At 48.5% G+C, this 24,678-nt stretch overlaps 1 protein-coding gene across 1 annotated transcript; it reads right to left on the bottom strand.

Annotated features, from left to right (window-relative positions):
* Nucleotides 1-6,271: 6,271 nt before the first annotated feature.
* KLHL40 (kelch like family member 40) lies at nucleotides 6,272-24,367 on the bottom strand. The gene is made up of 6 exons (XM_008170757.4): nucleotides 22,652-24,367; nucleotides 17,478-17,638; nucleotides 14,601-14,708; nucleotides 11,642-11,827; nucleotides 9,949-10,095; nucleotides 6,272-8,233 (listed from the first exon to the last, which is right to left on the bottom strand). The coding sequence occupies exons 1-6, from the start codon at nucleotides 23,795-23,797 to the stop codon at nucleotides 8,122-8,124; spliced, it is 1,860 nt and encodes a 619-aa protein (XP_008168979.2). The 5' UTR covers nucleotides 23,798-24,367; the 3' UTR covers nucleotides 6,272-8,121.
* Between the last annotated feature and the right edge of the window lie 311 nt (nucleotides 24,368-24,678).

The following is a 24,678-nucleotide window of genomic DNA, read 5'->3' as shown; positions in this document are numbered from 1 at the left end:
AAAGGCTTAAGAGAGGTAAGTGCTGTTCTGACTACGGACAGACTTTAAGATGGAGTTTAAAGGCTCTACTGATTTGGGGCCTGTGATGGGGTGGGACTCACCACCGTGGCGCTCCCTGCTGGATGTCCCGGGGAATCAGCTCTGCTAGCCAGTGCGCCCTCTTCTGGTGACGTCTCACTGCCATCACTTCTGCTCCAGGCACGCATGTCACTCCCAGGATCGCGGCCTCTTCTTCATGACATTATTAAATTCTGTAGGATGTTCCATATTGGATCAAGCTCCAGGTCTTCTGTCCCATTTTTTAGGTGCATTGGTTGTGTCCTTATGTCTGCCTGGATAACTTGTTGCTTAAAAATCTGGATTAGACTAACAGTTTCAACTATCAGTAGCTTGCAAAATCTAAGGGGTACATTTGTCCCTTTTCCATGTGCAACAGTAACCCGCATTGTGTTGTCTGTGGGGACTATTATTATTTAATATGTTGTAACACTTAAAGGTCACACCACCTTGGACCCCATTGTGTTAAGTGCTGTCCAAACACATCTTAAATGACAGTCATGGATGCACATGAGAAGGGGGGAAATCACAGTTGAGTTTGAATTTTGTATAACCTCCTCAGTCCAGTTTTAACTTTTCAAAACAGGGATGGTTTGCAGCAAAGTAGTAATTTAACTCACTGTCCAGAATTTCAGGGGAAGGGTGAACTGGGTTAGGGTCAACTGTTCAGTTTTTAGACTGCTTCTATAATACAACTAGTGGAGGGTATGAACTGCCATCCCCACCTACAAAGGGCTTAACAAAAGGTTTCAGAATCCTTTTCAATAAAATGAAGATGTAGAATAGTAGGTGTGTGTTATGTACGTGTTGATACACACACATACACTAGAGCTCTGTAAAATACACACTTGCTGATTGCAGAATCTCACATTACAGTTTTCTCCAGTTCAACCAATTTCATAGCCCTTCAAGTTCTATTTTAGTTACAGGGTTTGTTTTCACTTAGACAAGGGGATGAAAAATTTTGCATGAAAAACTCAAAAGAAGTGTGTGCTTTAAAAAATATATATATATATATATATTTATACAAAGGCTGCTCTTGCTCACCAATGGTTGTATATTTGCTTGGGCACCATCCCTAGTCTCACTGGAAAATGAGTTTACAAATTATTTTTCTTGAAGCTTTGCATTCTATAGTAAGATTTTCCAGGAATATGGGATGATTTTTGAGTTTGTAACAAAAAGAGAACTCTCCCACCCAAACGTTGACAATATTCATTTGCTAATAGATATTTTGCACACCTCAAAATGGACACCCTGCGGTTGTTCTTGGCTCCTGCAAATCATTTGCTCAGCTGGATGTAAAATACTTTAGTGAAGATCTGAAAGTCTAGTGCATCTTTCCTTCTCCTCCCCTCTCTCCCCCATCACAAATAGTTTGTAATATGGTTTTGTTTTATCTTGTACATCCAACATGCCAACACCGGTTGGATGAATTGAGACTTTAAAGACTCATTTGATACTGTTTTCATTTTGTTAAGCTTTAAAGAGCATTGTATCAAATGATCATCTCGGACAGTGTTTCTCAAAGCCGGTCCGCCGCTTGTTCAGGGAAAGCCCCTGGCGGGCCGGGCCGGTTTGTTTACCTGCCGCGTCCGCAGGTTCGGCCGATCGCGGCTCCCACTGGCCGCAGTTCACCGCTCCAGGCCAATGGGGGCTACGGGAAGCGGTGCGGGCCGAGGGATGTGCTGGTCGCCGCTTCCCGCCACCCCCATTGGCCTGGAATGGCGAACCGTAGCCAGTGGGAGCCACGATCGGCTGAACCTGCAGACGCGGCAGGTAAACAAACCGGCCCGGCCCACCAGGGGCTTTCCCTGAACAAGCAGCGGACCGACTTTGAGAAGCACTGATCTAGGAGACTGGCGTGAACATGCTGCAATTGGAGATAGCAGAGGACTGAATTGACCACTAGTGCTGTCAATTTTTGGCAGTTGATTTTGACCCATTCTCCCAAATTTGTAGCCACAACACCAGAAATTTGGCACCTGATTTCAAGGTGTTGAGGTGGGATTCCTGTGTAAAATATGCTCTAATTCAAACAGGAATTATTTCGGAGAAGTTCTCTGGCCTGTATTATACAGAAAATCAGACTAAATGCTCACAATGGTCCCTTCCTGCCTTGGAATCTATGAGTCTATACCTTATTAACTGTGCTTATTAACTGTGTCCTACTGACCAACCTCCGAACAGGAGCACACGCTCCTGTGTGCATGTGTCACTGATGCTCTCCCAGACTTTTCTTGTTTCCCCAGTTTCTTTAACAGAGTCTTAGCCACCAAGGATAGGTGTGGAAGGTGGGGGAGATAGACCAGAGATCTGAGTTTTTCAGGAATCAGCCACACCACTGTCGGGGAGAAGAATGAGGAAGGAGATGGCTTCCCTGGTCCCTTGCCTGGAGCTGCCTTCAGGACCCTGGGTTCAGTCCACCCTTTTATGCCAACTGTCCATCCTCAGTGTCAAGTGCTTGAAAACCATTTGTGTGTAGATTGTTTTGGGGGTTGCGGGGTGCACATTAAGAAAGGGCAAGTTGTTTCACGTTAGCGGATTTTACCTTCTCTTTGTAAATCAAATCTGCACCTTGGCCCAGATCTTCATCTACTGGGACACCACACAGCCTGAGCGGCTTTGTCTCCTGATTTACACCCGCGTAAGTACGGCTTTTTTAAAGAATGGCCACAAAACCAGATCAACGTAGTCACGTGGGACCTGATCTCCCACCACAGAGACAAGTGAGAGCTTTGCCATTTGCTTCAAAGGATGCAGAAGAAGCACTTAAGCATATGCTTAATTTTGAGCAGGTGGCCAAGGGCCTGATGCAAAGCCATGAAGTCAATGGAAAGTCTCCCTGTGATTTCAATGAGCTTTGAATCAGGCTTTTAGGCCCAGATCCTCAAGCGTATTTAGGCTCCTAACTTCCATAGAATTTAGTGTAATTTAGCTGGATAGAGATAGAACTACGCATGTGCTTAAAGTTAAGCAAGCAGTCACGCCCTGTACTGCTCCAGGATCTCACACGGCCCGTCCCTAGTTTAACAAAGAAGCCAGTCGGATGCATGTATCCATGATTAATAATTTTCCTTCATAACCACAGAGTTGTGTACATAGCATTATGTTAGACTCCTGTCGCTGTGCTTAGACAAAGAGCAGTGGGGGAAGGCATCTCTGTCAACTGGCGCTAATAATTACTAGTGGTCTGTGTTCGATCCGTTTCCTCTGATAGCACTGCTGAGTGCATAGCATCCGTCATTCACATGAGACAGAAACTGAATACATTCTTTCAGCATTAAATAATGAAACCAGTGACAGTATATTCGTTAAATGGAGTGCTCTCTGTCCTTTCTTTCGTCCTTGATTCAGCTTCATTTTGACTCCAGGTAAGGACTAAAAGTCACAAAGTTACAAAAATAGTTTTTTCAGGGTTTTATTTGTTGTTGTTCTTTTTTTTTTTTTTAAAACCTATCCTCTGGGTAGGTAGTGTAAATATGGCCACAAATAAGACTCATTTTCTTTCTCTTGTTTTGAATACAGGGACAACAAGAAACCGCTGAGAATGTTGGCAAAATGTGTTCAGTTTTCTCTGCAAAAATCTCTGTGATTTTGTTGTGGCTGTGGGAGTTTTAGGTAAAATCCATACAATTTCTTCCTGGATTTTCTCACTTGTAGCCCAATTGATCTCCCTCCGCTTTCATTGACCTTGATGGGAGTTGCCAGTGCTCAGCAGTTTGCAGGATGGGGCCCTTATGTTTTAGCCCCGCTTCACCCAATTCCCGTATTTTAACACTGGATCCTATTAGAAGATGATACGTGGGAGAGATTCCGATCTCATGCTCATTCTCCACTAAAGTAAATCTCTTGTTGCCACTTCTGGTTTATGCTGGTAGAAGACGTAAGATCAGAATTGGCCCAAAGAGAGTAGCTCAAGCTATTGGATTGGAGCCACCGAGCAATCATGGTTCCTCTGATGGGTGATCAAGCATCTGGTGCCATCCTGCCTCTGTCAGCAGGAGAGAGGAAATTAGCTCAGGTAGCCAAGAGTCTTCATCTCCTCCTCTGCCGACCATTGGTGCGCTGTCAGCATGCTAGCCACCATGCAGCTCAGCAAAGGGCACCATGTAGCATTGGCCAGTTGGGGGAAACCGGTGCAGCGAGAGCTACACGTAGTCTCTTGATGGGGCTGGGCAGGGAGACAGATGGAAGGGGAGGGGCGGAGCTGAATAGAAACAATCAGTGGCTTCCAAAGGCTTTGTTTGTCAAGAAGAAAAGAGAGGGCGATGAGAGGAACAGAGCAGACGCCATGGTGAGTGGCTGTTAGTTACTGAGAGGCCCACAACTGACCCATTGGCATGCGCTGGGTTGTTGAGAGCGAGGCACCGTTCCACCTGCTCTGTGTTCCGGGTGAGGTTCTTGCTCCCCGTGGCCAGCGAGGCCAGGGGCGACATGGCTGAGGTGGTGAATCCCGACTGCTGCTTCTCGGCCATGTTTCATAGCTCCCCCCCCCTCCCCAAAGTGACAGGAGTCCAACGCTCTGCCGCGGACTGCGATGTACGTGTCGTTCAGTGGACAGGACACGGGACGAGGACTCGGGAGACCTGGGCTCTGTTGGTGAGACAAACTTGCAGCCAAACCGGAGCTACTCGCTCAGGTGCTGCGACGAGTCAGCCCTCAGGCTGGCAGCAGCCACCTATCCCCAAGCAGAGCCTGGGTTAGGTGACCCCAGGCCCAGGTATTTCCACCGCCCTGTCAGAGTTGCGGCTCAGTCTGAGCAACAGCACGACTTGCCCAGGAACCGTCCTGCTTTTGCCTTGCAGGACACCAAGCTCCAGAGACTCCCAGCCCTGCCCTGACCCTGCACTAGCCTCTGCTCCTCACCGACCTGCTCCAGCCTGGCCTCCGCCTCCTGATCCTCCCGGCACCCTCGGACCAGTGGGGAGCTGGAGCCGGTTCCCACCGGTTTGCAAGAACCGGTGGTTAAATGTAGAAGCCGGTGTAGAACCGGCTGTTAAAGAGGCGGGGTTGTGGGCAAACAACTCCCGTCTGCAGGCCACATCCGGCCTACGGGACCGTCCTGTCTCTGGCCGGCCTGAGCTCCCAGCTGGGGAGGCTCCCCTGGCCCCTTCCCCACTTCCCCCCACCCTCGCAGAGCTGCAGCGCGCCGCCAGTGCTTTGGGCAGCTCCTGCCGCTTTGAGCAGCATGGTAAGGGGGACTGAGAGCTCCAGCGGGCCGCCTGGCATCCTTACACGCTGCCCTGAGTAGCATGGTAAGGGGGCTGGGCTGGGGCTGGGGCTGGCGCTGGGAGGAGGGGTTGGATAAGGCAGGGGCTGGACAGGGAGTGGTTGGAGGGGACGGAGGTTCTGGGGGGCAGTCAGGGGATGGGGAACGGGGGGGTTCGGGTAGGCGTGGGAGTTCCGGGGGTCTGTCAGGTGGTGGTGGATGGGGTCGGGGGAGTCAGTGGACAGGGAGCGGGGCGAGTTGGGTAGGGGGAGGGGAGGGGTCCTGGGGGGCAGTTAGGGTGGGGGCTCTCGGGAGGGGGTGGTCAGGGGACAAGGAGCGGGGGGAGGTTGATGGGTTGCTTGCGGCTAGGGTGACCAGATGTCCCGATTTTATAGGGACAGTCCCGATTTTTGGGTCTTTTTCTCATATAGGCTCCTATTACCCCCCACCGCCTGTCCCGATTTTTCGCACTTGCTGTCTGGTCACCCTACTTGCGGCCCTTGTGGGTTCTGAGGGGGGCAGGACATGGGTGGGGGTCAGATGAGGGGGGGACAGGCTGTTTTGGGAGGCACAGCCTTTCCTACCTGGCCCCCAATACAATTTTGCAACACGGATGTGCAGGGCCAGCTTTAGGAAGTGCGGGGCCCGATTCGAACAGTTTAGACGGGCAAGGCAGGAACAGGGCTGGAGCAGGAAGCGGAGGCAAAAACAGGGCAAGCACTGGAGCAGGCATGGCACACGTTGAGCAGCCACTGAAGCTGCCAGACTCAAGTAGCGGGCTGCTGGCTCCTGCGCCCAATTAGGAAGCAGGACCATTTGGAGAAGGCTCAGGGGGACCAGCTGAGCTTGCTGGGTTGCCTAGCACCCAGGTTTGCTGTGCTCATGACAACTAGTTTCCAAACCTGCTCAATGCAGCTGCAATTTGATTCTAAGGTTTAGTTGCTATGGAATGGTCATCTCTCTCTGTCACACACACACACACACACACACTCATAAACACACTGTGTGTCTCACTTTTTTTTATTGTAAAATAAAACACTGGTCAGGTAACATAGGAATCCTTAGACTTTCACTTCAACAAAGATTTGTGTCTACTAGAAGTACAGTTGTGTTTCTCTCTATCAAAAATTGTTATTGGCGCCTAAAAAATGCACATTTCATTGGTAGGACGCGCCCACTGATTCAAAAGCTGATGAGATCTTGAGGTTTACTGATCTATTTTGCAAACTATGATTTAAGAAAAAACAAGGAAAGGACATTACAAATTTCCGTGACATTGTAAATATAAAAACAACCCTATGAAAAATGAAATTTGAGGCAACAAAGCCTTTCAAAACTCTGTGTGCGATCACTGCACTTGTTGATTCTGTTATTGTGAAGAAGTGGGGGGATGCAGACTCCAGGTAATGAATCAAACTGAACAGAAATAAAACTACCAGGACTATAGGGACAAATCAACTGCTTCTGCAGCTGCTAGCACAAAAAGAGGATTTCTCCCATGCTGCAGCCCTCACCTCCTTGGAGCAGGCATCAAAGTACTGCTCTTAAGCAAATAGATATATCAGTTTGTTATAGATCTTTATCTTTACTTTTTAACCCATTGATGCAAAAGAAAGACAGGAAGAATTGTAAAAAGCCAATATGGCTCCATCAGGAGGTCTTTAATGACCAGAACATCAAAAAGGAATCCTACCAAAAGTGGAAACATGGATGAATGGCTAAGGAGAAGTACAAAAGAATAGCACAATCAGGTAAGGACAAAATCAGAAAAGCTACGACACAAAATGAGTTACACCTAGCAAGGGACATAAAAGACAATAAGAGGTTCTTTAATTACATTAGGAATCAGAGAAAGATGAAGGGAAGTGTAGGTCCTCTACTTAGTGGGAAGGAGAGCTAATACCTGATGACATGAAGAAGGCATGTCCCCCCTTCTGCCTTTGTAACAGTTGCTCGAAGGGAACAGAAAGCACCTGAATGTAAAGATTAATTGAGGCCAAGGAAACAAAACTCAAAAGGCAGGTGTGGAGGTCAGTCCGAGGGTGTGTGTCTGTCTGAGACATCTATCATCATGGTCTGGTCTGATTGTACCTGTTCTTCAGTGCTCACTCCTTTTAGCCTTATCTTTCTAGCGCACTGTTTGCTGATCCAGCCTGCGAAATCCCCCTACCCACTCCCACACTTACTCTTTTCTTTCTAGCGTGAGTTCCGCTCAAAAAAATGGCCAAGGCTTCTCACCTTGCTTAGCGCTACATGCTTCAGACCAGCTCCAAATGCCTACAGCACAGATCTGCTTCCCTTGCTGCAGACAACTGACCCCCATGTGGTAAGGCTGGCTACCGGGTGTGGGGAGGAGCTGAGTTTGAGTGACCTTTGTGCCATTCTGGCTTGCTTCGTTCTTTTGGGATCAGCCTCCAGCCTTCCCCAGTCAGAAGAGTGGTTGAGATGATGAAGGGCCTTGTTGGATGGAGGGAGAAAATGGGGAAGGGGAGGATGTGAATTCCTGGAAAACAAAGGATTCTGCCCTGAAGGAAAAATGTGGTTACTGTTCCTTTCCTGACAAGGAAGAGGGAAACAAATCTGCTCCTAGAGATAGAATGAGTCCCGTGCTCAGGCCACCACAGCTCCTGGCGGTCTCCAGATCTGGATTCTAAGTAGTGCTTTAGCTTTTAAGCTCCTATAAGGATCCATTCTAATTCTTTCCCTTCCTCTTTCCCTGCTGGGTGAAGTAAAATGGCAACAAATCACAGATATGTTTCTCTGGCTTAACCAATACAATCCCTCCCCACCCCATTTATATCAATAAATGTGAACTTAGAAAAACCCAGGAACAACATAAATCATCGCGTCATTTACATTTTTGTTAACCGTAAAACATTCATGCGCACAGGAACGAAGGTGGCGCCTGAGGCATACTGGATCTCTCTGAGGACACCTTCCCACTTTTTCCCTTCTTCATCATACCTGAAGGGAGGGAGACAAAATATTACGGTCAGCAAAGAACTTTATTCTCACCAACTGTGTTCCCTATCCCAGCTCTGGCTATGACAAATAGTCAGATTCAGTGCTGCTCTAGTGATGTGTTTACTTGCAGCATGTTATTCAGCCACTAGATGTCTCTGTGTGTAGAGTTCCAGCTAGGATGTGGTGTCTGGTAAACAAGAGAAACAGAAGTGGAACTCAAGCTGTGTGGAGACCTGTTTGATTGTGTCAGTAGCTGTAGTTTGTTTTCTTTAATACATGCCTCTTGTTTAAGGACTATGATTCCATATATCATGGCAGCTCCCAAGATTGGTAGGTAGGACTTGTTTGGTCAGTTTCTGTCATTTGAATATGGACTTAGGCCTTATCTAAAGTCCATTGAAGTCAACAGACTTTGAATTTGGCTCTTAGAGCTAATGAAAAATGCCAGACTGACAGTTCTGGAGGCTTAAGTCCACTCCACAGAACTGCTACAGTACAGGCATCAACTAGCACATTTCCCCACATTTAGTGAGGAGGGATAGGTCACTTCCCAAGGACTGAATGGCAGTGGTCTCTCTGCTGAGACTGCTGACGAGGGTGCCAGTTAGAGAGGTCTTGGGGAAGTAGGTATTTTTCCACTGGGGACTGGACTTAAACAACCACCATCGCTTGGTAAATACACACCTAGCTTTGCTATGATCCCATGCCAGAGAAGTGATAGAGACAGATCTTCAGCTGGTGTAAAATGCCATAGCTCAAATGAAGTCAGTGGAGCTCAGAGAATTTACACAGCTGAGGATCTCATCCCATAGATCCCTCTCCTCCCAAGTTGGTTAGGTTTTGACAGTCAACCTGCTTGGGAAGTGGTCTCGTATTTTGTCTTGGTTCAAAGCAGATTTGGTCAGCATGGCGCTTGGAACACTGAGTTGCCTTTTGGCACCAAGACTAAGCACATACCAGTGAGGCTCAACCCCAAAGTTAGCACTAGCAGGAAATGTGCAAAATTTCTCCAGTGCAGACAAGGCCTTGGTTAAAGGGTGATTTAAAATTTCCAGTTTCATAGACTTCGAGGCCAGAAGAGACCTTTATGATCAACTAGTCTGACCCCCTGTCTAACACAGGCCATATACTTTCACCCAGTTACCCCAGTTTTGAGCCCAATAACCTATGTTTGGCTAAAGCGTATCTTCCAGAAACGCACTCAGTCTTTATATGAAGACATCAAGAGATGGAGAATCCACCAATTCCCTTGCTAGTTTGTTCCAGTGGTTAATCACCCGCACTGTTAAAAAAAAAAAAAAGGTTCCTTATTTCCAGTTTGAATTTGTCTGGCTTTAACTTCCAGCCATTGGCTCTTATTCTGTCTTTCTCTGCTCGATTAAAGAGCCCTTCAGGACCTGGTATTTTCTCCCCAGGAAAGTGATACACTGTGATTGTCATTTCTCAGTCTTCTTTTCTATAAGCTAAACCGACTGAGCTCCTTAAATCGCTCACTGTCAGGCATTCTCGCCAGCCTCTGAACCATTTTTGTGGCCCTCATTTCTGTCCCCTCTTCATTTTTTAAATCTTTTTAAAATCACGGGGGAGAAGTGAGCGATCAGTGGACAGCAATAAAACCAAGGCAAGAGAATGGATTTTAAACCGCCTCTGGTTAAAACTCCAGAAGAACTCAGCCTCCAGCCATGCCCTTCACTCACAATGGCGACGTCTCTTACCTCCAAACGTCATTGAGCTCGGTTGGCACCAGTTCTCCTGACTCTGTCTCCACTGTGGCAAATCCACCAAGTAAATACAGACTGCCAGCCAGACTCACCAGGCTGACCGAGCTGCGCTCCTGGGGGAATTCAGTGAAGGGCTCCCACCTGCCGGGCAGAAAGGTTAGACTTGTTAGCAAAGTGTTCTGGGCGCCCTCTATCAGGGCAGCTATCTCAGCATGGATGTGGGCCTGGAATCTGGTGAGTTCTGAGAGCTAATACCAGTAGTGTGACTCGCCGGCTTGTGTGGCCCTCAGGCAAGTTGCTTAGGTCTAGTTTTTTCAAAAGCAGCCTCCAGTTTGGGGTGCCCAGTTTCCACAGCCTGATGTTCAGGAATGCTGAGCACCTGGAACTCCCCTCGGGAGATGCAGAAGACACTGGATATCACCAGAAACAATCGATCCTATTCTTATCTGTATAGGTTCTTATGCTGCACTCCTCACTGGGGCATCTGAGTGCCTACCAGTCATGCATTACACAACGTGACTGGTGGGCTTATGCTGAGTGTGTGTAGGAGGGGAGAGTTTGCACCACCTTGCATACTACAGAGCACCAGACTCACCACGGGTTTTTGGGGTAGGGCAACGGGGTGGATCTAAGACTACACAGAACCATGCAGGGGCAGTGCAGTCAGTGTGAGGGCTACTACAGCCCTTGGCAGGATTCCTTCCCTTCTGAGTTCCTAGAGCTACATGGCCTGTGCCCGGTGCGCTCTCAGCAGTTGATCTCAAGCCCGTTGAAGCCAGTGGGGATCAAGCTGTTAATGAGCAGGAAGGAGTCCGAAATCTCCCCTCCCAGCTGAGTTTCATTCACACCCTCGCCAGGCTGAGAAGTGAGAGTCGCCCCTGGAAGTTGCGATATATCTGGATATCTGGACAGGGAGGCTACCCCATCCCAATGCCTGGGGATGCAACAGCTCAGACCTTCTGCCTCTGTCCTGGTTGAGTGATCCCACTCTCCAGGCTCTCTGTGCATTCAAGCTATTGATACTGCAGCAAGCCTCTGGCGCTAGACAAATGCCCCTGGCCCAGCACTGGCAATTGGCAATAACTAACACCAGGTGAAGAGGTGCATCAGTTGCACAGGGAGCTGGACGGATGGAGCCAAGACAGCTCCAAATCGTTGGCTGATTGGGGGCAGGTTGTTTCATACATTCCTGCAGCTGCTCCCTATAGCACAGGGGTGGCCAACCTGAGCCTGAGAAGGCGCCAGAACATTGCCAAAGAGCCCCAGTAACACATCAACAGCCCTCCATCAGCTCCGCCCCACCCCCAGTGTCTCCCACCCGCCAGCAGCACCGTCGATCAGCACCTAACCCTCCATCCCTGAGCCTCCCGCCTGCTGGGATCAGCAGTTTTGTGGTGTGCAGGAGGCTCGGGGGAGGAGGGAGCAAGAGTGCGGCAGACTCAGGGGAAGGGGGTGGGGACTTGGGGAAGGAGTGGAGTGGGGCTGGGGCCTGGGGCAGAGCCAGGGGTTGAGCAGTGAGCCCCATGTAGCACACTGGAAAGTTGGCACCTGTAGCTCCAGCCCCGGAGTTGGTGCCTATACAAGGAGCCGCATATTAACCTCTGAAGAGCCGCGTGTGGCTCTGGAGCCACAGGTTGGCCACCCCTGCTATAGCATTTTCCTCCCGAGGATGAGCCATGGTACGTACTTGTTAGCTGCAATGTCATACGCTTCCACCGAGTCAGTCAAGCCAGAGTCGGTCACGCCAGTTGCCACATAGATCTTGCCATTGTGTACGGTTGCTCCGAACAGAGAACGGGCGGTTTTCATGGGAGCCAGATCCTTCCACTCAAACTTCTTCGGGTTGTAGACGCACATCTTGTTCAGGCACTTCCTGAAAAAGGGCAAGAGGGAAAAGCAACCTCACTGAATTATTACGTGGAATTGTTCCATGGTGCCGAGGGATTCTGGAGTATCGATCTAAGTCGGCAGCTGATTGTAACTTACAGACTCTGCTGCTACACTTGAAATGGGGGCCAGTGCATTTTACTGTTGAGCCCACATCAATAGATGTCTTTCCTTTGTACAACAGGCACCTTTCTTGAGTACACGCTATTGACGATGTACACAACTGGCATAGGCCCCAACTTCCCCTCTGTCCGGTGAGTGCTCGACCCGCCCCTGCACCGCCTCTTCCCACCCCTGCACTGCCCTCGCCCTGCCCTCATTCCACCCCTTCCCCAAAGTCCCAACCCCCATTCCACCCCCTTCCCCCAAGTCCCTGCCCCTGCCCCGCCTCTTCTCCGCCTCCTCCTCTGAGTTTGCCGCGTGCCCGCTCTTCCCCCTCCCTCCCAGAAAGTCCTAAGCGTCGCCAAACAGCTGTTAGGCAGCGGGGGTGGTGGGAAGCGCTGGGAGGGAGGGGAAGGAGTGGGGACGCAGCGCACTCAGGGGCGGGAGGCGAGGAGGGTGGAGCTTGGCTGCCGGTGGGTGCAGAGCACCCGCTAATTTTTCCCCGTGGTGCTCCAGCCCCGGAGCACCCATGGCATCAGCGCCTCTGCACCCTGGTGTTGTGTATGTGACATTTCACTCCATATTCTTTATGAAAATATGCTTATGATATGAATATGACATAACTGAGATGTACTTTATGCAAGATGGATCTTGCAAGATATCATTAGAAAGGTTATAATTTACTGAATGGGATTATCCAATGTATATGCCTGTATCATTTCTATATCTGAAATTAGGAATATTGACTCTGTGTCTGTATTTCAACTATGCTACTTTGGGTGACGCCCACTGCTAACACTTCAGGTACAACCATGGAAAAGCCAGACAGGGCTGATGGCCCATCAGAGAGGACAATGGACTGAAAAGGCTTGGCCTTCCTGTGGACGCTCCATACTGCCACTGACTCATGGATGCTCTGATTCTACAGTCAGGTGGTCTTGTCACGTGATACTAAACATTACCTGGGACTTCTTGTAACTTTCCACTGGAAGGGAAGGGGGGGGGGGGTCAATTTTGGGAAAAAAAGGATTCCCACCTCATGTAAATCCTATTTAAGGGTGGGGAGGAAGGCAAATGGGACTCCTTCTCTCCATGGCCTGTCTGCCCAGGAAGAAAGACTGCTAAAGCCACCTGAAGGGAAGACAAGTGGGGAGTCCAGACTGAGACAGGGGTCCAGTCTGAAAAGAAATAGAACTGGAACTCTGAACCCCAGAAACTTTGCAACCTGCCTAAAATAACATTTAGGGTAAGAAATTACATTTTATAACCTGTTTCTTAAGTATATTGAGCTTAGTTTGCGTGCTTTGGTTTATTTGCTCAGTAATCTGCTTTGTTCTTTCTGTTATCTCTACTAGTCACTTAAAATTCACCTTTTGTAGTTAATAAACTTATTTCTTGTTTATAATATAACCAGTTGATGTAATTTTTAACTGGGGGGGAGGCAAGAAGTTGTGCATATCTCCCTCCACATTGAGGGAGGGGGCGAATTTCATAAAACCATTGGGTTTGTACCCCTGAAAGGGAGTGAGCACCAGAGTGTTGGGGCAAGCCCCTAAGGCTGAATCTTTCCAGAGCCGATCGCTGTCTCTCTGTGCAGCTGGGCATGGCCCTGCCTGTGTGCTTGGCTGGAAGAGGCTTGTGAGCCTTGCCCAGATAAAGGGGACCCCGGCTGGCAGAATAGGCTGACTGAGTGGCACCCCAGCACATCAGGTGACACCCCAAAGGGCCCAAACCCATCATTGCTAGCTATGTGTCTGTCTAGCTATATGCAAATCAGGGATCTGCATGCATGCACCCGGCAGCAGGTCTTATTTGCTAAGTACTGATGATGAAATTTGATGCTGTACCAGAAATTAATAAAAAGAGTCCCGGCCCCAAAGAGCTTCCAATCTAGGAGGTATCTGGCTGTGTATATACCCTCTTTCCAGCCTGTAATCTCTTTGGCGCAGGGCCTATCTTTGCTGTGGTAGGCCAGGCTTATTTTGTCAATATTTATTTTTGCTGTTTTACAATGGCTGGAATTTTCATTGAAGGCAGCAGGTTATGCTGAGGCCTTGTTCCCTGCAGATAATAAGTGGCAGCTGGGCCTGAGGGAATGTTTGGTGAGGTTGTTGACTACTGCTGCGGTTGTGACAGCTGGGCCTTGCTGTGCCAGACCAGCCTTCTCCCGGGCAGAGCTCCTTGGTTTGATGCCAGGCAGCTTCCCTGCTAAGGGGATTCTCATGTCTCTTCTGTCCTCTCCTGCTATTTGTTATGCTTGTTTATATGGGGAAGGAGGAGGATATGCTTTCTGTCTTGTGGCCTTATATTGTCCTTGATCCTCGTGCAGATGTCCCATTCGTCTCAATGGAGTTAGACAGGGGGCCCAAGAGCCCTGAGAGAAACTTTAGCAACACAATCAAGGCTGGACTCAGACCAGAAGCCTGGAAGTGAAAGGTTCCACGTCTTAGCCCCCCCAGCCCCATTTGATCCATCTGTTCCCCTCCACTCCTTAATCTGCTGGTTACCCTAGAACGCTACTTATGTACCCAACAGAGCTCCCTCCGCGACTTCCTTCTTCTAGACATGACCTAGGATGTGGAAACAGCCCAACCCATGTGCCATCAGAGATGTTTTGCCCCTCCCACACCTTTTATATCCCTTGTTCTTTCACTTACTTGTCACTTCTTTTGCCTCCTATGACGTAGATTAGATCCTTGTCTGATACCACAGCATGGCCATAGACCGCATAGGGGAGCGGATCTGACTCGCCCCATTTAAATGACCTGTATAAGGATTACGGAAAGCAAAGGTATTATATTGTTTAGATGGGGGGTAGCATCCAGAAGGCACGAGGTGCTTTCCAACCCCGTAGGTGGATGGATGGAGTTCCTGCCCAAAGTGCATGGAGTCTAAAAACTCATTAACAAATTCATAGTTGACCACTAAGAAAAAGAAACGACATACGGGATACTTGCTATAATGTCCGTTCTTTTCTATAGCATCCTCTCGGCCGCTTAGCTTGTTGTATTTGGCTTCATGTTTATACAGCACCTTCTATCCCAGGATCTCAAACACTTTACAAACATTCATTGATTGAGACCGCTGTAAGACCTGCATTATCCTGGCTTTACAGAGGGGGAGGCACTGATGTATAGAGAGGTTAAGGGTCACATTTTCAGAAGTTACCACTAATTTGGGAGTAACTGAGTGTGACACTCAGTTGGGGTGTTGGGTGTTCGGCACTTCTTAAAATCAGGCTTTCGTTTTCTAACGTTGGGCACCCAAATATGGCGGCACCTAAAATTCGAGGCCGCATTTGAAAATCTGGACCTAAGTGTCACGCCTGCATTTCCAGAGCAGGTCACAGTCAGAGCCCTGATTAGAATGGAGATCTCTTGACTCCATCCTGTAGCCACTCGACCATGCTATACAAACACTGCACACACCACTCCAAACAGTCCCTCACACACACCGACAAATGTCTCTTTCCACAGACTGAAGACCAGTGGAAGGCACTTCCATAGAAACCAAAAAGTTCTGGATTGAATTGACCTTAGAGCTACCAAGTCTAACCCCTAATTCAAGCAGGAATAATCCATCTATCAATAGATAAGACTGTTTGCTGAAATTTCAGCTGTCAATAAAGAGGGGCCGTGTATGATTATTGTGCTGGTCACTTTGAAACCCAGTTGCATAGAAGAGGACCTGAAAGCTCTTCCTGGTTATCGTCTTTTTCAACTACATGCACTTCAGGCCACTTAGCAAAGAGAGCCTCCTCCCCAAGAGAGTTTTAGAGAAACTCCATGGTTGATAGGAATGGGAATTGGTTTGAAATCTCTGCCTATGAAACAGACATGCCTAAATAAAACAGTGCAGACATGTCTAAATATAAACTGAGCAAAAGACTCCAGCTCACTAGCTATTCCAGCTTATTGCAGGCAGACGGGGAAGGATTGTTTGGCATTTCTGTTTGCCTTTCAGTGAGATTTAATACTTCAGGCAGTTCATAGTGCACGATACAAAACATATGCTAAGATTAGTCTTAACCACTGTGGGGAAGCTGGGCAGCTCCTGTATTTCCAGGAGTGGTTGCTAGATTAGTGGGAAAAGACAGTTTGATGCTTTTTTCCATTGAGAAGATCATGGGACATGTGGCTTTCTGCAGGGTAGATTAAAGTTAAGTATTGGGAATGGAGATGTTATGATTCACAGATGATAAAGCCCAAAGGGACCATTGTAATCATCTGGTCTGATCTCTTGTATAATACAGGCCATAGAACTTCCCCCAAATAATTCTTGTTTGACCTAGACCATATCTTTTATGTGCTATCCTAGTCTTGGATGGAAGTGGGTGAACCTCCATCTTCCCAGACGACTCATTGCTTCTTGCTCATTAACAGCTGAGTCCATAATGGGTTGCACTGGATGACTGGATTATGGAAAATATAAGAGCCGGAGGGGTGGGTGTATGCTTTAATTTTTCGAACCGTGCAGCATGGTTCTCAACCAAACTGGAATGCAAATACCTCGAAACAGAGAAAGGGAAATACTTTACGCAATGTATAATTAACCCTGGGAATTCACTGCTGCATGATAGTAATAAGGCAACTAGCTTTACAGGGAAATGACTGGTATGACGCCACCTTCTCTGCTCCCAGAGACGAAGGAGAATTTGGTAGCGTGGGCTCTCCCTTTCTGGTCTCATTGCCAGAGGGGAGGGAAATCAGGCTGGTCCTTTTGGTGCCAGATCAGTGCACGGCGCCATAACACCTGAGGCCCTAAGCAGTCACTTGCATCACTTCTTCTTGTCCACAGCTACGCTCGCTGGGATTGAGATTGCAAGGCCAATTGATGTTCATGCTTCTGAGCACATGATGCTCGACAGCTGGGTGGCACAGGATAGCACACTATGGGGTGTATTGGGGGCAGGGGCTGCAGTCCTCCAGAAAACGTTTCATTTCAAGTTTGGTTGTAAAAAGAGGCCAACAAATTCTCAGTGGGCCTGATCCTCTGAGTTTCCGCCACAAAACCTTGGAGAATCTAGACCCTTGAGTGGTCCGGGTTTGAGAGACTCTGAATCCCTTTTTCGGCATCATCCTAAACTGCGGTTGTGACCAGAGCCCAGTTTTGTTGCCCATGGCCATCTACCAGGGGCTTGTTTGCTGACGGCTGTCCTCTTAGGGCTGTAACACCTATGAGACTGCCCCGGCGCCCGAAACATTAAGGGCTATATCCTGCCTTCTGAGCTCTCCGGGAAGTTCCTGTGTGAGCACAGTCTGGCCCTTGATAAAATTAGTGTTGATTGGCTGCCCCTTAATGGCGTCAATCCCCTTTTCCTTGGAGGTTTCAATTGCAATAAACCCAATAGATGGTACCGGAGATGGATCAGAGCCACAAGGGAGGGATTTGGATTTGGGACAATTCCAGTTGCTGGGGTGACTGGATCTAGCGTTCGGAGACTGTCTCTAGATGTTACTTCAATTGTTAGGTCCCTGTACAGAATGATTCATTCTTACACCCCAGCCCAGCTGCTTTGCTTCCCAGGCACTTACAGTCGGTCGTAGCACATGACGGAGTCCAAGGTCTGTTCTCCTTCTTTCAGTTCTTTCCCTCCTACCACGAAAATGGAGTTTTCTGCATCTCCCAGGCCAAAGAGGCAGCGGGGGGAAGGCAGAGGGGGCATGCCCAGCCAGTCAGAGTCCAGGTGATCATACTGCAAAGAAACGAATAGCCATGAGGGTACAGTGTGCACTGATTTAGTTGGGGATTGGCCCTGCTTTGAGCAGGGGATTGGACTAGATGACCTCCTGAGATCCCTTCCAACCCTGAGATTCTATGATTCTATGCGCCAGTCCCTCGCTGACGTATAAAGAATGGATTTGCTTACTCTTACTCTGGCAATTTGCTAAATTAAAATAAAATATCAGGGGCCAAGTGCGCAGTGGCAAAGCGCGGAGCCCATTCCTACTGGTACCAAAGGGCATGCCCAGTTCTGCAGCCTCCTGCAAAGCAACCCCAGGGTGGAGATTCTCTGTGGGTCCTTTCCTTGCTTGTTTCCTTGTGCTCCAGTTGTATCCACCTGCTGGCTTTTGTCTTATACTAAGCTTGCAAGGTCTTTGGGCAGGGACTGTCTTTTTGTTCTGGGGCTTGTACAGCGCCTTGCACAGGGGGGTCTTGCTCCATGATGGGGGCTCCTACATGTATGGCGATAAACAGGACCCAAGTGACCTGTAGGAATGGCCTCTGTTCTTTTCACGGAAGGCCACTCTACGATGACTTGGTACGTTTATATACAACTCAGTCTCTTTGGGCTAAGCTGGTCTCGAATTTTTCAGTTACTGAGCAATCATTGTGCCAGGAGGAGCGCACATGCCACAACCACCTCAGCTTTAGCGCCGTCTCCCAGCCTCCAAAAGAGATTTCATCGGAATAGCTTTCGGCAATGGGAGTTAACTGTGCGTTGTCCGTAATGCAGCCCACTCCTCTGAGCCTTGCTGAGCACAGAGAGTGGCGGGTGAGTGACCTTGCATTGCTCAGCGGTTGTTCTAGCCAGCATTGTGGGACTCCGCAGCAGGGAGCGTCTGCTTTAGTTGCTGCCTGAAGCCCTGTTTGTCATGGGCTGTTGCTTCAGGGTCTCTCCAGACTAAGCATGGAGAGACTAAAGATAGAGCTGTATCTCCAGACTAAAGCACTAAGGGCAAGGAGAGTCAAAGCCCAGAGCTGCTGGGTTGAGGGTCCCTGGATTGGAACCCGGTGTAGAGGGTGGGCCCGGGTTCCCCTACCAGCCACTGCGGGAGTGGTGCAGACCAGGCAGTGGGGAGCAGACCACTTGGGACAGTTTGGCTCAAATGGCTTGTGATACTCTGGAAGCAGGAAGGATTTTAATCTGACTTGGCTGGAGGGCTAAGCTATGAAGAGGACACTGCTGCCACTCCGAGTACATGAGAGGCCATGGAGTAGCTGAGGGGAACAACAGACTGAGTAGCCACAGGTGGCAGAGCTAATTCCCCAGATGGGGCCACAAGGAGGAGCTGCCGAGTAGTGAACAGAGCAGTCCCCCCCCCCCCCCCCCCCCCCCCCCCCCCCCAGGGCCTTACAGCCTAAAGTTTGTGGGAAACAAATGACAGGAGAAGATGGAATAATGGCATAAAGAGTAGGGAAGAGGGAGAGTGTTCTGGGAAAGGCATTATTTTTCATAGTATATACAATGCTAAAGGCTTTGAGGGCCATCTACAGGAATGACCTGTCTTGACAGCCCAGTATACATTCTTTCCAAGGTTACCAGTACCTTTTTGTTAGACCTGTAGCTAAAAACCCACCTCCCTCAAGGCATCCAGTTTCTGCCAATACATTAGGTGGCCACTGAAAATAAATGTCACTTTATAAGTTGACTGGCTTTCCCTGTTTCTTTGTTGTTTTTTTCTAATGATCAGGTGTGAGAGGGGAAGAGATGGTGCCATGCTGGAGATGAGCAGTGGGAATTAATGTACAAAAGCAGAATGTGGTACCTGTGAGAAGACGGTATTGTCTAGGGCAGTGGTTCTCAACCTATTTACCATTGTGGGCTGCATCCACACAATATATATACTACCTGTATGGCCCTGAGGATGTCACATGGGCCACAGCTGTGTCCTGATTGGGCCATGGGTTAAGAACCAGGGGCTAGGGGATCTCTTGCGCTCAGCTGACCCTCACACCACACCCGGAGAGATGCTAGTTACTGCAAAGAGCGCTAATGGGTTTTGCATCAAGAGTAAAGGTGGTTGAATAATACTTATTCCAGTCTATATATGTTCTCATCACTGTCGTACCTGAGCGCCTAGGTCCTGCCCCTAATATTCATTGTGAATTGTGACTAGAGCTGACTGAATACATGGAATTTCTGTTTCTGCAGGAAATTCTGTGATTTTGACATTTGGATTTGTCCTGAAATGGGATAAAAAGTCAAAAATTCTTGGAAATTTTTGCAAAATTAAATATTTTGAGATGTTTAATTTTGACTCTATCATTTCACTATGACCTGCAATATGGTATGATATAATACTATTAACATAGCACGTAAGTCAACATGATAAAATCAAAACAAAACATTTCAAAGTTCTCAAAATGAAATTTTTTGATAATCTCCCGTCGAAATTTTTAATCAACACGTTACCATGAAACATTTTGATTTAGTCAAATCAGTATTTTCCGATGGAAAACTGTTCCATTGGAAAAATATTGACCTGCTTTAACTATGACCTATCCAGATCCAGCTATCTACCCAGATTCAATATGGCCCACATCACCAAAGCATCTGAGTACCTCTCATGATCTTAATTTCTGTGTCTGTTTCCTATTTATACATTTTCAGCCTATTTAACTGTTATTTATGGCATGTGACCCGTCACATGCTATTATGTCTTCTTCCTGATTGGGTGACTGAAGTTTATTTTACTTGAGAATAACAAATGGCAAAGAGAAACCAATGCACTTCCAGATATGAATTTTTAGCTGAATAACCATTCATATTAAAATTTGCAAGACTTCTGGATTTATGACCCTTTTTTTTTTGTAATCAGCATCTGAACTTTCCTTTTTTATCATTGTCTGTCCAATTGTATGACTAAACCTCCCCCTGGTCTAACTCTGTTGGCTTCAGTGAGAAGAATTGGGCCCCTAGAAGCCTGTATCAGCAGACGCACTACCCTATATTGATGGACCCGGATACATATATGTAATAGGTATATGGTTAAATGTTTTTAGGTATAACTTTCTCTCTAGGTCTGACTGAAAAAAGACTTGAAACTGCTTTGTATTCATAAGGGCACAGTCAGCTAAAGGAACAGTTCAATAGTAATAATGAATACTTTTTCAAAGCACATCGCAAACGTGAATTTAGCCGTGCCCCCATTTTATGGGCGAGGAAACTGAGCAGTTATGTGATCTGCCCAAGGCATCACAGACAAGCAGTGGCAGAGCTGGGAGCAGCATCTAGAAATCTAGAACTCCTGTCTCCTGTGATTTAGCCAACAGGACCACGAAGAGACTTAAGCTGTGCTGTGAAGGTTTGGTTTTCGGCAAGGGAGACATGAAGATTAAACAGGACCTTCCTTGCTATGCAGGGCCGACTCACACTCCTCACACTCGCTGGTACTGGAGCAGTGACAGAGGGAGTTGTTCTATTCCCTATGCAGCAGACTAACCGGTTGTTAATTGGCATAGCTGCTAATTGCAGGGAAGGGCACTCTGGAGGGGATCTCTGGGCATTACCTTACCAGCGACTGAACTAGTCGGCATTGCTCAGCAGAAATGTGCTCCCTTGAATGTTTGTTCATTAGTTCTCCCAGGCTGAGCGCAAACGCTGCCTATGTTCTCTGCTTATCAGTGCCTCCAGTCAGTGTGAAGAGCGGTGCAAAGAGGTAAACGGCTACGGGTGTGGAATTTCCCCCCTTCCTTGGCTTCCCCACTTCTGTTTCACCTTTAGTCCTTGCCCTGCTATGCAGTGGACAAGCTAGGCAGCCCCAAGAACTCAGCTAGGATGGGGCTGATGCTTCATTGCCTTCTTCTCTGTGTGTGACACTTACACCTGAGCCCAGTAGGTGTAAAACCCTATTAGGTCAGAGTAGTAACATTTCACCCTCACCCTGTGCAGGTGTCTATGGCGAAGGCAAGTGGAGAATCAGGCCCGTTCTACCTATGGGGTTCCCGATTGGGGGGAGGGAGGGGCTTGTTGTTTCACACCCTCTGCTTTGTGCAGCATTATACACAACTACTTCTTGCATTATGATCTTTGTTCACTTTCCTCTGGAGCATCAGCTGTAGAGTATTGCTGATTGTAGTTACAGGGATTGGTCAGTGCTGGAGGGAGGATACAGGATTTGCTGGGTGTCTGTAAGCCCGGAGCATAGGAAGTGGGGGAGAGGCAGGCTCCTTGTGTTAGCTGCATATTTTGTTGAGGGGAAAGATGGCCTGGAGTTACAGCACAGGCCTAGGTTCAGATGGCTGGTTCCCACCTCTCTCGCTGATCATAGACGTCTTTGGTTACTTCTGGGGTTCAGCGTGCATCAGGGCACTGTTATCTAGGGAAATCAATGTCCTAAGACAGCAGTGAATGAGACTGCTAGCATGGTTTTCAGTGGCAGAAGACAGATGAATGTGGCAGAGAACAGAAGGCTGCAAAATCAAACAGTGCTTAGCCTGGTGCCAGCTCACAAGACATTTGCCGCTAGAGAGGGACAAACCAGCTTTGAAATAAAAACCTCCCTGATAGATGTCAAGGCCAGAAGAGACCATTATGATCATCTAGTCCAACCTCCTCGTAACATAGGCCAAGGATCCTCACCCAGTTATCACTGCATTAGCCCTATTTGGAAATTCCAAACTTTTTTGCAATACATCTATCTATCTATCCCAATACTCGCTCTTGCTCGCTCTTGCTCTCTAATCTGTCTGTCTCAGAGTTTTCTATAGTACCATCACGCTAGTATCTAAATATTTTCATGGCCTACATATTACTATGTAACAAGCCATTGACTTAATGCGGAACAGCGAGCAGTATTCAATCAGTCTCTATGTCTGACAGAGCAAATAAAGGCTTGTGGCATGAATTTTTATAAGGGACACACAAGCCAAATACAACTAACACACATGACAGTGAGTTTCATTGGCTTTGTGCTATACAGAACCTAAAAATCAACGATCCTTCTAGTGGACCATAGAAGCAAAAGAGTAACGAAGCTGGTACCTGTAAGAAGTAGGAGCTCATGGGGTCCTCTTTGTTGTCCTCGTTGTAGTACAGTCCACCTGCTATGAAGATCTGGTTCTCTTTGGTTACCAGACTGACATGATTCTTTGGGATCTGAGCCGAGATGGAGGCAAAATAGCACTCGTTAGCGCTGGGGTCATAGGCCACCGCCCCGGCACTGCTCACCATGAAAATTAGGTCCTGGAGGAACATCCCAAAGCGCATTGTGTCATTTAAGATCCCCGGGAGGACGTCCTCCTCGTTATCATCCCCCTCAGCCACTTCTCCATTGACAGCGTTGTCCTCAGCTGTCGTCTCACTGCTTTTCTTCACCTTCTTCTTTTTCACCACCATGAATTTGCCTTCGCTGGCGTCCTTCACCACCTGGAGTTTCTTGAGCAGCTCCGGGCTGGACTTCACAATAGGGTGCTTCTCCACATGGTCCCTGATGTAATCCTTGGGCATGAGGCGGAAACGGATGCTCTCGAAGACGACCGGCAAGGCCTGGATCCGGCTCTCGCGGTCCTTGGCTTCCGCCCACTTCATCACCACCTCGAAGACCGTCTCCTCCTTCTCAATGTTGAGGGAGTCGGTAGATATGACAGCGATGAGCTCATCAGGGGAGAGCTGGTAGAACTCCTCATCCCGGGAGACCAGAGCAAAGCGGTCGCAGATGAAATCCCGGGCGGCCACTGCCAGGCGGGCGCAGTCCAGCATCAAGCCCAGCCTGAAGATAGCCAAGCAGTTGCTGAGGCAGAGACGTTTCTGCAGGAAGGAGACACAGACGGTGAAGATGGAGGGGATCTGGAACATGTTGGCCACAGAGAAAATGTCCTGCACGTTCTGCTCGGTGAGCTCCAGCTCGGAGGTGTAGATGTAATGGAGGATCTTGCGCATGACTTCGGGGTCCACGTCCTCCAGGTCGATCTCCCTCTTCTTACTCTCCTCCATGTCTGAAAGGAACATCGCCCGGAAATAGGGGCTGCAGGCTGCCAGCACCAGCCGGTGGCAGGGGAATTCCTTCCCCTTGACTTTCAAGACACAATCCAGGAACTTGTTGTGGTCCAGCATGTCTTTGAGCCCGTCCTGGAGGAGCGTCTGCTGGTAGAGACGCAGCTCTTCTGCTTGGTCTATTGGCAGCGTCATGCTTGGGAGTAATGGCTTGTTCGCTCGTCTCCTTTTTTCCCCCTATCCCCCAGCAGAGAGACTTACCCGGATCTGTGCAGCTCTCCCTTGCTTCCCGACAGCTGGAACCTTAAGAATGTGAAGCGCTTGCGGCTAATACAACTGGCTGTGGGCTTCAGCCTCAGTGAGGGGCTTTATATATAACCACAGCCTCACAAAGCTTAAGGAACCCATATTGGAGCATGTGTAAGCTGATCACCCTCTAATATGACACATTGGACAACCGGGAAGGGAGGGGGCTGGGGGAACAGCTGTCTGTGCAGCCTGGACCCATCCGGAATGGTCTGTCAGCTCACGAATCAGCGCTGCAAGGGTCTGGGCTTTTCCGGAAGGCCAGCGTGTGACTGGCTGCGTCCATAATAGTGCAGGTGAAACAACTTTTCCTCCAGATGAATCAGAAAGGAAAAATACCGGCCACCTCGCTGGTGAACTGTAGGGTTTGTTATCCCTCTTCCCCGCTCCCCCGCCACCTGCCCCTCTTCAACATCGAGTGCAGGACTCACCTGGCTAAAAATACATTATGATGTTAAATCTGTAGATATGCAATAGGGTATCATATCCTACTGTCATTGTGACACAGCTAAGGCTGTCTAGGTCATTTGGACGGTTGATTTTCTTGGGGGCAGAGGGGAAGGGAAGGGAGACATTCCCGTGACCTGCTCCAGGGTAACTGTTGGGGGGAGAAGTGTTTGACATGCTCAGCTGTGTGTCATAGCCCTCTACTGGAAGCAGCTAAAGGAGGTTCTCCTACAGCACATGTGGTAAGGGCTGTGGTTTTGGAAGAGAGGCTCTGGGGTCTGTTCCGTCTGTTGTATTTTTATGGAACCCCATCACTGTCGTGT

Source organism: Chrysemys picta, chromosome 2 (genome assembly GCF_011386835.1).
Source record: "Chrysemys picta bellii isolate R12L10 chromosome 2, ASM1138683v2, whole genome shotgun sequence".
Lineage (NCBI taxonomy): Eukaryota > Metazoa > Chordata > Testudines > Emydidae > Chrysemys > Chrysemys picta.
This window is presented reverse-complemented; position numbering and strand designations above follow the sequence as displayed.

Bases quoted from the DNA above. Each gene is read 5' to 3' on its own strand.
- KLHL40 (XM_008170757.4), bottom strand. From the start codon at position 23,797: ATGACGCTGCCAATAGACCAAGCAGAAGAGCTGCGTCTCTACCAGCAG. The intron at 10,096-11,641 runs GTACGTACCATG...TCTGCCCGGCAG, and splicing joins TATGACATTGCAGCTAACAA to GTGGGAGCCCTTCACTGAAT. The intron at 8,234-9,948 runs GTAAGAGACGTC...CCCTCCCTTCAG, and splicing joins GAGCTCAATGACGTTTGGAG to GTATGATGAAGAAGGGAAAA.